This window comes from Rhododendron vialii, chromosome 3a, assembly GCF_030253575.1.
Source record: "Rhododendron vialii isolate Sample 1 chromosome 3a, ASM3025357v1".
In the NCBI taxonomy this organism is placed as follows: Eukaryota; Viridiplantae; Streptophyta; class Magnoliopsida; order Ericales; family Ericaceae; genus Rhododendron; species Rhododendron vialii.
The window spans coordinates 34,853,181-34,868,434 of NC_080559.1; the positions used below are offsets into that span (position 1 = coordinate 34,853,181).

At 37.1% G+C, this 15,254-nt stretch overlaps 1 protein-coding gene across 2 annotated transcripts; it reads right to left on the reverse strand.

The window, feature by feature from the left end:
- Nucleotides 1-2,565: 2,565 nt before the first annotated feature.
- On the reverse strand, nucleotides 2,566-8,394 carry LOC131320332 (uncharacterized). 2 transcript variants are annotated; one of them, XM_058351007.1, is made up of 10 exons: nucleotides 8,267-8,394; nucleotides 6,057-7,053; nucleotides 5,189-5,273; nucleotides 4,948-5,043; nucleotides 4,620-4,772; nucleotides 4,434-4,541; nucleotides 4,183-4,302; nucleotides 3,477-3,602; nucleotides 3,305-3,388; nucleotides 2,566-2,878 (listed from the first exon to the last, which is right to left on the reverse strand). In XM_058351007.1, the coding sequence occupies exons 2-10, from the start codon at nucleotides 7,028-7,030 to the stop codon at nucleotides 2,753-2,755; spliced, it is 1,872 nt and encodes a 623-aa protein (XP_058206990.1). In that variant the 5' UTR covers nucleotides 7,031-7,053; nucleotides 8,267-8,394; the 3' UTR covers nucleotides 2,566-2,752. The 2 variants fall into 2 exon arrangements, with proteins under 2 accessions (XP_058206990.1, XP_058206989.1); XM_058351006.1 differs by having other exon boundaries at nucleotides 6,057-7,111; nucleotides 8,267-8,347.
- Nucleotides 8,395-15,254: the final 6,860 nt, after the last annotated feature.

Sequence of the window (15,254 nt, forward strand, 5' to 3'; positions counted from 1 at the left end):
AAATAGGAGTATATGCTGGATCATGTATTTAATATTTGGGGCGGCTCCCATCCAATTTTGTGTGTCCAGTTTGGGCCTTTGTGTGGGCCCATCCCGGGCCTATAATAATGGCCGGAATTGTTCATTTTGTAGAATTCGTTATGTGAAAAATTAGCTTGATCGAACATCGGTAGATACATTATCGAAACAGATTTGTACACGGAAAAAAGTAAAATTCAAGTTTCGATTTTTTTTCATCACATTTTTTTTGTACAAAACAAAACACGAGTCCCACTTGAGGTTATTTGAATGGCTCAGAATCGATACTTATTTAACTTATTTGATATGTGGGACGGGATACCGTGAAGAGAAGTTTTGTGCCGAACATTCTAGTCCACCAAATCAAAATACAGAAACTGATCGACAATGATCATTGGACCATCATGCAAAATGTAAGAACAACATGGGATGTTTGAAACAATCCAACAAAAAAACGAAAATACAAAGAAGTTAAAACAACAAAATATTCAAGTTACGTCCATGAAGAATGTGAACAAAATGGACGGATTCGATCATCTACTTGCGTGGGTACGTATGTTCAGGGGCAGCAGAAACTCCGGTAGCCACTCGGGCCACGTCGATGGCTGTGGCTTCGGGCTTTTTCTTGGAGTACAAGGTGAAGTAACCAAGTGTCAGCACAATTGCAAATCCGCCGACGGCCATCCTCGCGGGGCAAAACGGCAGTTTGCGCCGCTGGTGGAGCACCTCCTTGGTGTGCGGCCCCGGCGACGGCATCTTTGGCGTCGCGTCCATCTCCGCCCCCTTCACATTGCTTGAACTCATCTTTTTTCCTTTGTTTTTAGTACAGTTTTTCTTTCTCTGCGACTATTTGTGCATGCATGTGTTTTGGGGTAGTTTAAGAAGTTTAGAAGGAAAGGAGATAATTGGAGGTGGGCATAAGAAATAGGGGGTGGAAGAGGCTGAATGATTGACAAGTGGAGGATAGAGGATGGAGAAGAACAATGATTGAAACTTTTCTATTGGCTTGTTGATAGAGTCTTTGGTGCCATTTTAGGGTGGGTGGTTTTGCAATGTTGACCATTTCTTGAATGAAAAATTGGCTATACACCCACTCTTTTAGGCCACTTGTGGGTGGCAGTGATAGAGTTCATAATTTGGGAAAGGATGCTCGGTTTTATTAATGGGCTAGATTGTACCCTGGCTTGTGGGCATTTTGATTATATAATCCCTTATCCTGATAATCTAATTCGTTCATTTTGTAAGCTCCTGAGTGTAAACTATCGATAAAAAGTAGGACCTAATAATCGGAATTACATGGTTTCATCACATGGGTATTTGGGTATTTTGTTGGGACATGCTTACTGCACCAACCAGACCTAAATGTTTGACAAAAGCTACAAAGGAGGACTGTAGAGCATTTTAAACAGCAGGATTCCAAGGATTACTTCGAATATTTTTATCAGCACTCTTTTCGGGTGACAATCACGTTCCACATTCTACAATTGAATCAAAACCAAAAGATAAAGGAAAGAAGATACAAATCATAAGACAACCATTTCAGCTTCCTCTATAGTTGTAGGAACCCCTATATCCAGTCTCATAGTGGGCTTGTATTGCTCGGAGACAGGAGCACCACCCTGCACGCAGATTTCCTCCACCGAGGGTGCTTGACCATAGAAGTTCCAAAGCTCTCTTTGCAAAGCGGCTCATTCAAATCAGGAACGTGCCACACGTATCTTGGCGGTATCAAATCGTCGATCACTGCCTTCTTCCATCCGTGCTGCCCGTTCTGTTGCTGGCGCTTGTAGGCTCCACAGTTCTGTGCCTTGTGTCTGCATGCCCCCACATGAACCTCATTGCAATATCCACAAACCCTAACCGGATAAACGCCCATTAGTTAGCTTCTTCGCTCCTCTCTTCATTGTTTTCCTACTTGGAGAGTTTCCTCAGCAAGAAAGGCAATCTCTTCATCGTTTGATGGGGCAAAAATGCTAGAGGCACATTAGTTGTGTCACACCTCGGCCACACCCCTCTCAAATACAGGTGGAGCCCACTGAAACGGGCACCTCTTCCATAAAGAAGTTAATCTCTTCTTAAAATGGATTTCCACACTGAATTAAATCCGTGAAACTCATCTCATATGTAGTATTGAATGTTTCGGAGGTATTTGAATACTAGTATTTCGTAAGAGAAAAGGGAAAGAAATTTGGGATAGTTTTCATGCCTATCTCTGTTATTTTAGCATTTTCCAACTAAACATCCTGTATTAAGAAAACAAATTCTAAAATGATAGTTCTAGTAAAAATAACAAGAAGAAAATGTTCGAAGAGTCACGTTAATATGAGAAACAAAAGAAATCCATGAAGTCCTTTTCCATCACTAACTGCTGGTAATAAATCCAGTCTCCATCCTAATGAAAAAAAATAAAAAATTTCAACAAAAACCACAGCAAAAAGCCAAAAAACATGCCCTGACCCAATAATGAAAACAGCTCTTGAGAGAGAGAGAGAGAGAGAGAGAGAGAGAGAGAGAGAGAGAGAAAGAGATGTTCATAACAAACTGAAGTTTCAGAACGAGCAAATTAATTCACCTTCAAAATCAAAGCAGTGATATCAAAGGGGGACAATACACAGATTGCAGCAAGCAGAGAGATGTTCACAATAAACTTCAACATAGCAAGCAGAAGGAAATTAAGGGGTGGTGAGACGAGCTCCTGTTTTCCTATTCTCATTGCTCATCAATTTTTTGCTGTTCATTTAAGGAGTGTCTTGACAATGGACTTGACGTTGAGCTTTTTGAGATCCGTATACGACTGTCCACAGCCAACAAACATGACTGGTGCTCCAGATATGTATACCATTGACAATGCTGCTCCAACCTGCATGATTGACGGATTGAAGTAAATTCCTCAAACCTTTCTAGATGCAGGATAAGAGGTGGGTCGATCAATCTATATTTTGCCATCGCAGGTTGAGGCTTCGGAAATCAAGTTGGAGACATTCAAGAACATTGAAGAAGATCTTTCGGTATTGTGTTCGTTTTCTGTGTGTTTGATTTCAGTTTTTAATTTCATGTCTTCAGTTCTAAAAACAATAAAAGTTCAAAAACACCCATTTTCGATAGCAATTTCATGTTTTCAACATTTTTCTTATGAGTGGATAGTTTTGAGGAAATATTCCTGAAAGCAGTTCATGGAAACAGCGAGGCGAACAAATTGTTGTGCTCTCCAGAAAATTTGTGTAAGAAAACAGAAAACAGGAAAATGAGATGATAGTGAGCAGAACCATCTGCAGTAAATTCATACCTTATCGTCAATGGTATCAAACTTAGTAAGCAGAATTCCATCAATCAGTCTGGGATTTGTAGAGTTTGAGAGGTCAGCTAATTTCTGCAAGAGACCACAAAATGGGGCACAATGTAATGCAACAAACACGTATGAATGCACGCTACTATGTATCGAGAGTCAGAGACTGAACCTGATTGAACTTCGATAATTGATCAACGGCATCATTCCCGACCAATGCCTCACCAACAAACAGGACAAGATCTGGACTGTTGAGGTTTATAAGCTTTGACAGAGCTCTCATTAATGGTTCATTATCCTGTAAAAAAAAAAACACGAGTTCTGAAAAATGCAAAGGCGGTAGGACTATCTACAATAGAATCCCCTTGTCCATATGGACAACTGGTTTTCTGCATAACATCACTAGCAAAAAGCCTTGCTCAAGTAAGTTCCAGAAAACACATTCAATGGTTTACTCAGGGCCTATGAATCCTTTCATTTATGCTGCAACAATATTGCATTCAAGTATATTAACTTTTAATAATGGGCTTAATTAAATAGGGGTGTAAACTGAACCAAGCTACTAGAGCTTAGTTTGACTCCTTAAAAGCTTTTAAGGTCAGTAGACTCAGCACACTATGTAAAGAAGAATAGCTTGACCACATTCTAAAACTTGTTTATTTTTGTAATCTCGATCATTCCAAATTTTTATTAACAAAAGATACATACCTCGAGCTGGGCTCGTGATGGGCATGATTGGAACTCATTCAGATCAGGTCACATGGTTAAAACATATCTTGAACCCTATAAAGTTGTCAAGGCAAGCTTGAACAACACACTATCACCTCAAATATACTTGTGTACAGCCACAAACGTAAGCTTTGAAGCAAAATTTTTACCTGCATTCGACCAGCTGTATCAACAAGAACCACGTCTGAACCATTTTGATTGGCCTCCTGGATTGCTTCCTTTGCTACAATTGCAGGATCTTTCTCATAGCCCTTCTCAAAAATAGGGATCTGCAAAGCAAGATAGTTACATCAATTTTCACAGTCAAGCTAATGCAAATCATACTTTCATGAGTCTCCTTTGTTAAATCCCTACCCCAATTAATAGACCAAAGAACGGAGAGTGTACATATTTCTGATACCTGAAGTCTTCGTGCATGAGTCCGCAACTGTTCCACAGCTCCAGAACGGAAGGTATCACATGCAGCCATCATAACCTTGACATTATGCTGAAGAAGCCAGTAAGCAACCTGCAGACTCACATCAAAAGACAGCCAGTTAGCTAAAATTAGGTCTTCAGAAATTTTAAAACTTCAAAAAAACTCAACCTTAGCAAGGTTGGTAGATTTTCCAACTCCATTTACTCCAACAAAAACCACAACATATGGTTTTCTTTGCTCCCTAGCAGCATGCACATCCCTCAATATGTCAATCGAGCGTCTAGGAGTTAAAATTCGGACAAGGGCCTCTTCCATTGCTGCCTGAAAGTCATCATTTCCTATCATTAATACTGTCTCCTTTTCCAGTAAGTTTATTGACCTTTCCACAACTAAACATGCAAAAGAAACAATACTAAAGAATGCCTTGGTACGCATAAGCAATAAGTTAGAATAACAACAATAATATTTATACAATCAAACGATCAACTCTCCATACCTGCACTGTTGAAGATATCCTTGTAAAGGAAGCAAGCTTTTTACCTTCCAAACTTGCTGCCACGGATTCACAAAGTTTTTCAGCTATCTCCTCAGCCTAAGAGTGCCATAACATGAAAATCCCCATGAGCGGACGGTAAGATTGAGAACACTAAATACATCAGAATTGATGCAGGAAGCCATCGTAGAGTTGTACTGGGAAATTATCAGTATGCAGAGGAAGCAGAGAGCAGGAACCATACCACATTCTTGGTCATGAGCCTGTCCTTAAGAGCTTTCAAAGCTGGTTCTAGGTCTGCCTTCTCTAAATTGGCTTTCCCAGCAATACTAAGCATAGCAAAGTGTGAGAAAGGTGATTTATACCGAAGAAGTTCAAAAACTCAGAAATGCACTACCATAATAATCAGCCATCTGACTGATAAAAGAAAAAGCTAGAAACCAGCCGTTTTTCATTAAGAAACTTCGAAGGCACAGCTTGATCCACGCAGAGGGTGGGGAAAAAGAGCAATCAGATACAACTCCTATGAAACCAAACAATTCCAGCAAGTTTAACAATCAGAATTCTCAGCGGCACCGTCAATTCTGAGACACTCTGCACACTCAGTGCCATTCTTGAACCATAGGGCCAATCATTATAGTGGACTATTGCAATAGCCAATGAAATGAAAATAAGCACACTAAATTTGAGGGAATGCTTAATGAGATAGCCCATACATCCACCAATGAGTTGAGACTCTACCTAAAGTTCCCAAATTGTGACTCCATAGCATCACATGTGACAAATGTTGGTAAGAGTATTCAATACCTTATAACTCCTTTGGATATGTATGGTTCTAAAGTGACGACTAACTTGTAACAAGAATTCTTGATTCAAAAAATAATCTCAACGTGTTATTGATGTTTTGTTGACCTTCAACACAGAACAGCACATAGGAAAACACCTATAGTAGCAATAGAAAAGCATCATTCAATGACAGAAAGGACTCGAATAGACAGGCGTGCTCTACTATGCATAACGAAGACTGTTCTATTTGACTATTTCTGTAATTATACAGATTAACCAACCAATCAAGTACCAAATGTCGTACTGAATGGGGCAAAAAGATTTACCTCTGAAACATGGACGAGAACCACCCTTTTTGCTTTGTTTCAACCTTATCCCTCCCTGTTTCCTCATCTTCTTCAGTTTCACCTTCACTGCTAACAATCTCTTCTTTGTCCATCATACTATCACCTTCATCTGCTGCCACAACTGCAATATTCTGGTCCCCATCCTCACTCACTGGATCTGTAAAATCCAACTTTGACTCTTTAGGTGAATCACTCCAAACACGATTCTGTTTTGTTATCTTTTTCTTCGCCTCTTCCTTGGAACTCTTGTTAACAACACTATCAGTTTTCTTCCCACCTTTAGCTCTAAGTTTCTGTAGCTTATTTACATCGAAAGCCCCAGTTTTGGAACTCCCATTCTCTTTACTATCTACAATACCCTTAAAGGGTGACTCGTTAGTTGCAGCATGATTGCCATTGGCATGCCCATTTGCTGTTTTGTGAACTTTTAGATTGTCACTTTCCCCATCATCCTTCCCAGATACTCCACTGCTTTTTTTCTCATTGCTTCCTTGAAATCCAGACTTCTGCACCTTCCCCTGCTTCTTACCAATGTTATTACTCGAAGGTTGACTCATCTGCTTTGAAATCTTGATTACTTCAGCCCTAGCCTCAGCCTCCTTCCTAAGCTGACGAAATGCATCATCGAAATCATTATAAAATGTCCGCTTTGGATCATAAATTTCCGAGAACTCTTGCTTTACCATAGCAAGAAGATCATCAACGTATAAAAGATGAAGGATCCTCTGATACACCGCCACAAATACAAGCCCCATTTCATTGTGGAATGTCCATTTTAGTGTATAGGCAGCACCTGGGGCTTCATAGTTGTATGATGAAGCACCCGAGCGTTCCTCCAAAAGGCAGGATCGGATCAAGGTGTCAATTGGTGATCCTTTAAGAGCATTCCCAAGCTCTTTGCATGTCCAGAGGATCAATCCTCCTCTTGTAAATATCAGTAATTGCTCTAACATCTTTAAAATCAACCTAACCTTTCCTGCAATCAAACTCCCAAATTTTGAGTTCCAAATTGCTAGAAATGAACCCATAAAAGCCTGAAGAAAGAAATGATATTCTAGATTAACACCACCAAAGACCTGAAATGAAGGTCAAAATAACTAAAAATACTGAAGAAATTTTGTGTCCAAACCCAAAGTTTAAGTTATTATGTGGAAAGGTGCAAGACGTAACCCATTCAACACCCGAGTAATGTGGGAGTGAGCAATACACAGCGAAATATATTCAGAAACATGCTTGTGCGAAAATGATTTCAATGGTACCCCAAACCGGATGAAGCACAAACTACTCAAATACACGGCAAAAACATTCAGAAACATGCTTGTGCGAAAACGACTACAATGGTACCCCATACTGGATGAAGCACAAACTACTCCAATACACAGCAGAACATATTCAGAAACATGCCTGTGCAAAAAAGGTTTAAACGGTACCCAAAACTGGAACCGATGCTTTCGAAACCATAAAGTGACAGGGAGCAAAAACTTTAGTATTCAAGCGTCCAAATTCCAAATCTCTAAAGTGAATATCGAATTCTCCGAAACAAATCTGTATTCGGTTCACTGGAATGAATCATCAGTGAAATATCCTTCCATTGACATGCTCATTCCTACGCTTGGTTCGATGAAAAAAAGAAGAATGAATTAGCATTGTAACTAGAATCATGATTCTCCAATTTAGGTGAATGGCCATAATCTACTGGGAGGGTAACGACCGACACCGCCCATTCCTTTCTATTCCTTCCCTAAATTATTCCACATATCCAATCAAATCACTTCCTTAGTGCTTCCAAATAGACCACAAAGGAATTGCATTAAAAGTTGATCTCCTAATTGTTTAATTAAAATCCGATCCAATACAGAGGTTACAAACATTTTAAATTTGTTGTCTTAACACACAAACAAATCGCACGAAGAGTCTGAACTAATGAAACCCATAAATCCAAAGAGGTATTCAATAATTCAAAAATAAAAGATCTCAGCCTCAATGAGTAGAATCAATACGCGTTTAGTTTTCAAAAGTTGTGGGAAGATGGAATTACAGAAAAAAAATTACTATAACCAGAGAAGAAAGTCTTGGGATACAATCAGCGAATCCAGCGAGAAACATAAATTGGAACAAAAAAAAAAAAAAAACCCTAGAATTAGAACGGAAAATTGATCACGAAAAAAATTCTAGAATACGGAAAATACCCGTGTTTTCTTTTGGAGACCCGAGACGTCTGAGAAAAGAAAATAAAAAGAAAAGAACCGGAAAAAGGGAGAGAAACGCCAGCAATTACTACTAACGTTACGCAACTGAATTTGGGCCTTGTAGGAGCAATCCTCATCTTGGATCTGGGCCTTGTAGCTCGGATATGCTTACAAAATGAGGCCAAGCCCGGTAACGTGATTGAACTGTTCGGTTTGGATTTTGAGAGTAATGAGTGGAGAAAGATTGACAGATAAAATTTATTGAAAATTGTGCCTAAAAATTTTGAGACCCAGAACGAACAAGCTAGTTCGTGGAGTATATTATGCTGGGGAAAATCAAGTTGATGGAATAGAGATATTTTGATTGGTTGATCGAATTCGAATATAGATGATGATCATATAGGCTCCGTTTGTTTGGGCGTAAAATATTTTTCAATAAAATGTTTTACCTATTTTTCGGTGTTTGGTTGTGTAAAAAATGAGAAAAATATTTTCCATTAATTTGATGAAAATGACTTACCCTTAAATCTTCCGTAAGTTATTTTTCGAAATGAACTCGCTGTCTTCTGCTGCAATAATTCTCACTGCTCAGTTTTCTCGATCGTCAGTCCTGAGCCACTTTCAATTCCAATATTCTCACTGCTCAATTTTCTCGATCGTCAATCCTGAGCCACGTTCAATTCCAATATTCTCATATTCTCAGATCTCTCCACTGTTTAAGCCTCCTTCTTCTTCTTCTCTCTCTCTACACTATTTTGCTGATTTCTAAAAATATTTTTCAAGTGTCAACCAAACATCGAAAAATAAAAGTTTGAAGTTGGTTTTTTGAAAAAAATATTTTACATTGTAAAACATATTACACTGAAACAAACGGAGCCATAGTTTTAATTTTATTCAACAAATATGACGAGTAAAATTTTGAAAAGAAAATTTTCAAGACAAATAGGTTTCGTAGTTATTAACATCTGCTCAACCAACAAAAATAAAAACCTCTTCATACCATATTTATAGGTTTAGAGTTGCACCATTTAAATACACATAAGCTACATGTGGCTCTTAGTCCATCTAGCTGAATCTCTTGCCTTGCAAGGGGAAGATTTGGGTTTCGAGTCTATGGAGAGACATCGAACCTCCATTGGTTACTAACACACTAATTTCCCGTTAACTTCCCACTGATGTATATACAATATTGGGGAAAAAAAACACATAAGCTATGTAAGCCTCTTGTGTGTGATGCAAAAGGGTGCATGAGGCTAAAGTTCAAGCATAATGTGTGAATCATATGCCTAGAGAATACTAATCAAATGATAAGTCTAATATTTGTTTCTTGTTACTATGAACTATCAAATCCCATCCCATATTGCATTTTGATAAGGAGAGGTAGAGAGGAGAGGTGATAACTCCTTAATAAAGGATTCTAGTAAGACAGTTCAACCGCATAATTAATCATTTGGGTTTGGGCGTTTTTTTTTGTCTCGGTTGGCATCTTAGTTTCCTTAATTTTTTGGTCTCTGGTGGCATTTGTCGTGTTGTCATTATCCGTTTAATCTTTGTATTCTTTTTCAATGATTTAGAAAATTCTTTTGCCCAAAAAAAAAAAAAAAAACTACCAATAAATTTCCTTGCTAAAATTGCCAGATACAGGATTTTGGACGGCTTTGACACCTTAACAGCAAACATTTGACCGCGGACTATATATAATTGTTCACATCAAAAGAAGAAAAAAATACTATTTTTAATTTTAACAAGGAATTGTGGGCGTACATTACAAAGGTGTTTGACTCTAATTTATAATTAATTTAACCGTTAAAATTGTTTAAATCTTGTGATCAGTATATATAGCCAATGCATGCAATCTGTGTTTGACTTTATAACTGAGAAAACAATATTATACTGTAGTAATGTTTCTTGTTGCTTCTTCTTAGGATTTCATTGGCTAATAAGTTGCCTAATCTAACCTAATCATGATCATGCATCCAATACCCACCACCCCAAAGGTCTCGAATTCACCCAAAAGAGATATGAAATCCTTTTCTTGTTGAATACTTTAAGTAAAAATGTTTCCAATACACACACTCACAAAGTCTAAGGGCGTGTAGCCTAACTTAATATGAGTTTCATATAAATGTGGAATTGTGAATGGGCTTTAGACACCACGTGGTGATGCCCTGGGTACCCCGATACTTCTTCCTACGCTTCTTGGCCCTTTAGTGACATAACAAGCTTGGGAGAAAAAGAAAGACCTCGGGAGTGAAGGAGCTTTTATATATTTCAAAAAGATTATAAACTACTAAAATTCGTGAGACTAGGGATTGAGAGAAGCACGAGAGCCTGCCGAAGATTGTGTGACCTAACTTGGCCCTCATGAATATTTCCTAATTTTCCTTTATACAACTAACACGTATACTTTGGGGCCTTAAATGATCATGATCAAAGCATTAGAAAAGTTGCATTAGTAGTTGGATTTGGTTTGTTGGCCGAGAAAAAATGTTTCCATTCTAGTACTCTTTAACGACCCTCAAGCTCCAACGGTCCAACCTAAAACCTATATATGTTGCCCACTGAATAGCATCAATATTAATTTTTGTTAGATTAGCATCAATATTAATTTTTATTAGAAGTTGGGAAACAGAAATCTTAGCTAGGGTAAATACCTGTTGATTGGCATTTTGATTGCAGAGAACCAAAGGTGATTGAAGTTGCAAACTAGCTCAGTCCTTGGACGGGAAATGATCTGACATAGAACACGTGAAAGCCCAATTCCATGATCAGCTGGACCGAGCTAAGCCTCGGAAGCCTAAATGGTGTTTAATTTCAGATTATTCAAATTGGCAAAATTCAGACGAGCTCGGAATAGGCCCAAACTTGGTGGGCTGACTTATTTTCGCACTCCGATCAATTCACATAAACCCTAGGTTGATGATCAATGGTGTTTTTCGGCCTAATTCCTTCGTTTAGGCTTTCAATTGCGTTATTTTGCCGTTTTAGGAAAGATTTGTTTCGTTAATAACTCTTAAACCGTAATTCTTTTTATGTTGATTCTTTTTGTGAAATTCTTGTTTTTCTTTCCCGTTTTCAGTTTTAGGAAAAGCCCCAAATTCTGAGACTTTTTATTTTTCAAGTTTATTTTTAGGGTTTCTAGGGTTTCGGCCTATATAAGGGTTTGTAACCTAAAGTTTATGCAGCTTTTATTAATAATATTGCAGAGTTTTTCTCTTTCTTTCTTGTGCGCAAGGTTTGCTCGTTTCTACGAGTTGTTTATCTTGTTTGGACTAGTACGCTAATTAGTCTCTCGTGAATTTCACTGCGTCACGATTAGTAAAGTCTCTTGTGTTTTGTATAAGACTCAGATTGAATCCCATCTTCATCAACTATAGAAACAGGGATAAGAGTAGCTAGCTTACTCGATCTCCAATTATTTCTAGATATGGCTAGCATGATTCATCTAATTATTTGTATCTTTGAAGAGACATAATTTGGCAAAAGAACACACAACTCTATATAACCGTAATTGGAACCAAGCAAACAAGAGGCCAGGCTCAAGCTCGCATGTTCAACTCTTACCGCCACTAAACAGTTCTATTTGATCATTAATTTTAAAGTCTGAGAATTAATCGAGATACGCGTGAGTTGATTGATCTCAAAGGTATATTATAAATAGACATTCTCTTGAATGCACTTCTAAATAGACATTCTCTAATACTCAATTCATTATTTCATTCCAATAATTGAAACCCAACCAGACTTCTATTCACTAAAATATTGGATCACTTGTAATATATACATAGAGATTTCGTTTTGGGGGATTCGTAATGAGGTGAGACTAGGATTGGGATTGAGGTGAGATTATTAATGAGGGGATGAATCATTTATTTATGTTTGTTTTGCACATGATTAGGATTGAGATTGGAATTGAGAATGAGGTGAGATTATAAATAACATGTTTGTTTTGGTTAGAATTAGGATTGGGATTGAGGTGGATTTTTAATTTGATTTTGTTCAATTCCATAGGAATGGGATTCGTAATAACACCCCTCGGGGTTGACTAATCCCATCAAATGGGGGGATTGATATTCCCATGGGATTTGTAATCCATGAAATAAAAATCCAATCAAACACACTTTTTAAAACTGCATTTCACTTTCGGAGTCCTATCCAAAGCCCCAATCCGGCTATCAAACACGCTCATAGTTCCTATTGGATCCAACTTTAAAAGGCACAGTCCAAACTGGAACTTTTGAAAATATCCCTATGGTTTCTTGAGACACGAGCCAAGCTATTAATCTACAGAACATTAAACTAGTACAGCACTTTCTAACTGTCCTGCTGCATCTATTGAAGACAAGGATCCCCATCTTCCACTTCTTATCCACTTTTATAGATTTATATATAGTCTGTCTGTCCATATACATAATTAAACAAAAAATGATATCAAAAAAATTAATCATAAAGCTACAGATATTAATCTACCATAATAGTTAGGAGTAACAATTAGCAGTGTTTTATTTCATTACGTAGGATTTTGATCATTTACTCAGGATTGTTTAGCAGTGAGCCAGTGAGTGTTTATTTTTTTCCCCCATTTGTATCACAATTTTGGTTAGTTGATCAATCTACCATAATAACCACTTTTCGGCAAACAATAACAACTTTTTTGACTCTTTTTTTTTTTGCCGAAAAATAGTTATTTTCCAAAAATATCTGGGTAAAATTTCTCTTGTCGAGACGAATCAATAATTCACAAAAATTTGGTGCAAAACTAACGAACACGATTTTCTTTTTGAATAAGAACAAAACCTTCAAAAAATCCTTTTTGGCTTAGTGGAACTCCACCTTAGTACTCTATCTATCTCTAATATCGTGAAGAAACCTTTTTCTTTCTTTCCTTTTTTTGTATATCAAGATGTTTGGATAAGTTTACGCAAACATCAATTAATTTTAGAAGACCAATCCCATTGTCCATTTGCGGAAGGTCCAATTAAAATCAAAACAAAAAACCATATGAATTAACTCCATAAAAATTAACAGCACCTAGAACGTTTGAATCCAAAAATTAGGTATGTAGTCGCAAGAAAAAACACTGATGATGAATTCAGAAAAAGGACTTAAAACTACTACTACTACTAGTACTAGCTAGGCAAGTAGGAAGGGAGGCCAGTAAAAGTCAATACTCTACCATCAGCCCAATCGAGGAAGATAGCTAGACATGGGGCCTGCATTAATTCGGCTCTGGCATGAAAATAACAAGCATTGGAGACTTGGACCTTGTCCGTTTTTGTTTTTGGATTTTGAGAGAAGAGAAAGAATGAAAATAATGATTGGAAAAAAAATTATTGATGATAGTACTGAGAGAGAATTCAAAATTTTAAATACTAAAATGAACAAGCTCAGAGCGAAGTGCGTAATATATAGTACTACATTACTACTAGTTCCTCTTCAATGCCAAAGAAGGTATGCGTGCGCATGCCATGGTGAGAAAGCAAAAAAATGATCCTCCATATAATATGAAGCCATGGAATTCCCAAGGCCTATACAATAGATCGATTATACAACTAATTGATGCCATACAATTTGTATAATTATCCCTATTAATTGCACGTGACATTAGAGATCGAAGAGATTATTTTTCAAGTTTTCTTTTAAGTTTTTAATTTTCGTGCATAGCACGGTTTTTGTACGTGCTAATATGCAGGTACTCCCTCCGTTCCTATTTAATTGTTCACTATAATTTTACGTGCATTTTTAACGACTCATATCTCTCGAAGTATATTATGTTTTATGTTTTCGAAATCATTGTTTTATAGAAAAAATTGAGATCTATCAAACAAGATCCATATTGCATATTTTTAGCAATATACGGCAAAAGATATAAACCTTTAAAAATACATGCAAAATCGTAGTGGACAATTAAATAGGAACGGAGGGAGTAATTAATTAAGAGGAAACCATATCTCGTAAATCATGGCAGATCTTATCCTTGCAGACTTCTCTTACAAAACAAAGCAATAATAATACTACTATGAACTTATGAAGCAATAGTTCTATCTGACTGCCGACCTGATTCACTATTTGACCAAATAGTGAGTCTCATCTCTTCACGATTCGATATCTTAAAGATTCGTCAATGCATTTCAAGGTAAATCGATATCAATTTAAGAGGAATGATAATGTCAAAATTATTTTTGTTTGTGCCAAAATCGTAATGTATGCCATCTTTGAACCTTGCACATGGTACAAGTCTTTTATGCACTATAAGTTTTGGCACTAACAAAAACAGTTTTAACATTATAGCAACATCAATTTTTAAACATATCTTACATTTAACCATCTATATATGATACGATACGCGATACATGGACTAAGTTATATATATCCTATTTGATCATTTCGTATGGGTAAATACGTTAAATTTTGTACTATTGCTCGAGTTTATAGTTTATTTTTCCGGTAACAATTTGAGAAAAAAAACGTAGGCATTTTTACCATTTCGTTCACATTAATTAATAGGTTTTGACATTTTATCATCTCGTTCACACTAACTAACAACTTGACAACAACTTCTCTCTTGAGAATTTTTTCACTCACATACCCATCTACTACTTATTTACTATCAGAAATAACTTGATATTTTTCAACAACTTATTCACTATCGAAAACACCCAACAACTTGATTGCAATGAATTTTTTTTCACAATTTATTCACCGCTGGAAACACCCATTGCGGTTGCACTTTATATTTGTTTCCAAATCTAAACATTGGGACGCAATCATGAGCTGGTTGAGCAATATTTAACCCAATTTCAACGTACCTGCGTCAAAGCATACTTCACTTGGGCAATTGGTCAACGGTAGGAGAACGGTTGTATGGCTCAATGGGCAGGAAATTCAAACGTACTCTTTCTTGATGAGCCGATTTGGGTTTGAGGGTAGGGTAGTTAAAGAAACTCTACATCTGATGAAAACAAACCCCAAGCAAATTAAGCAGCAG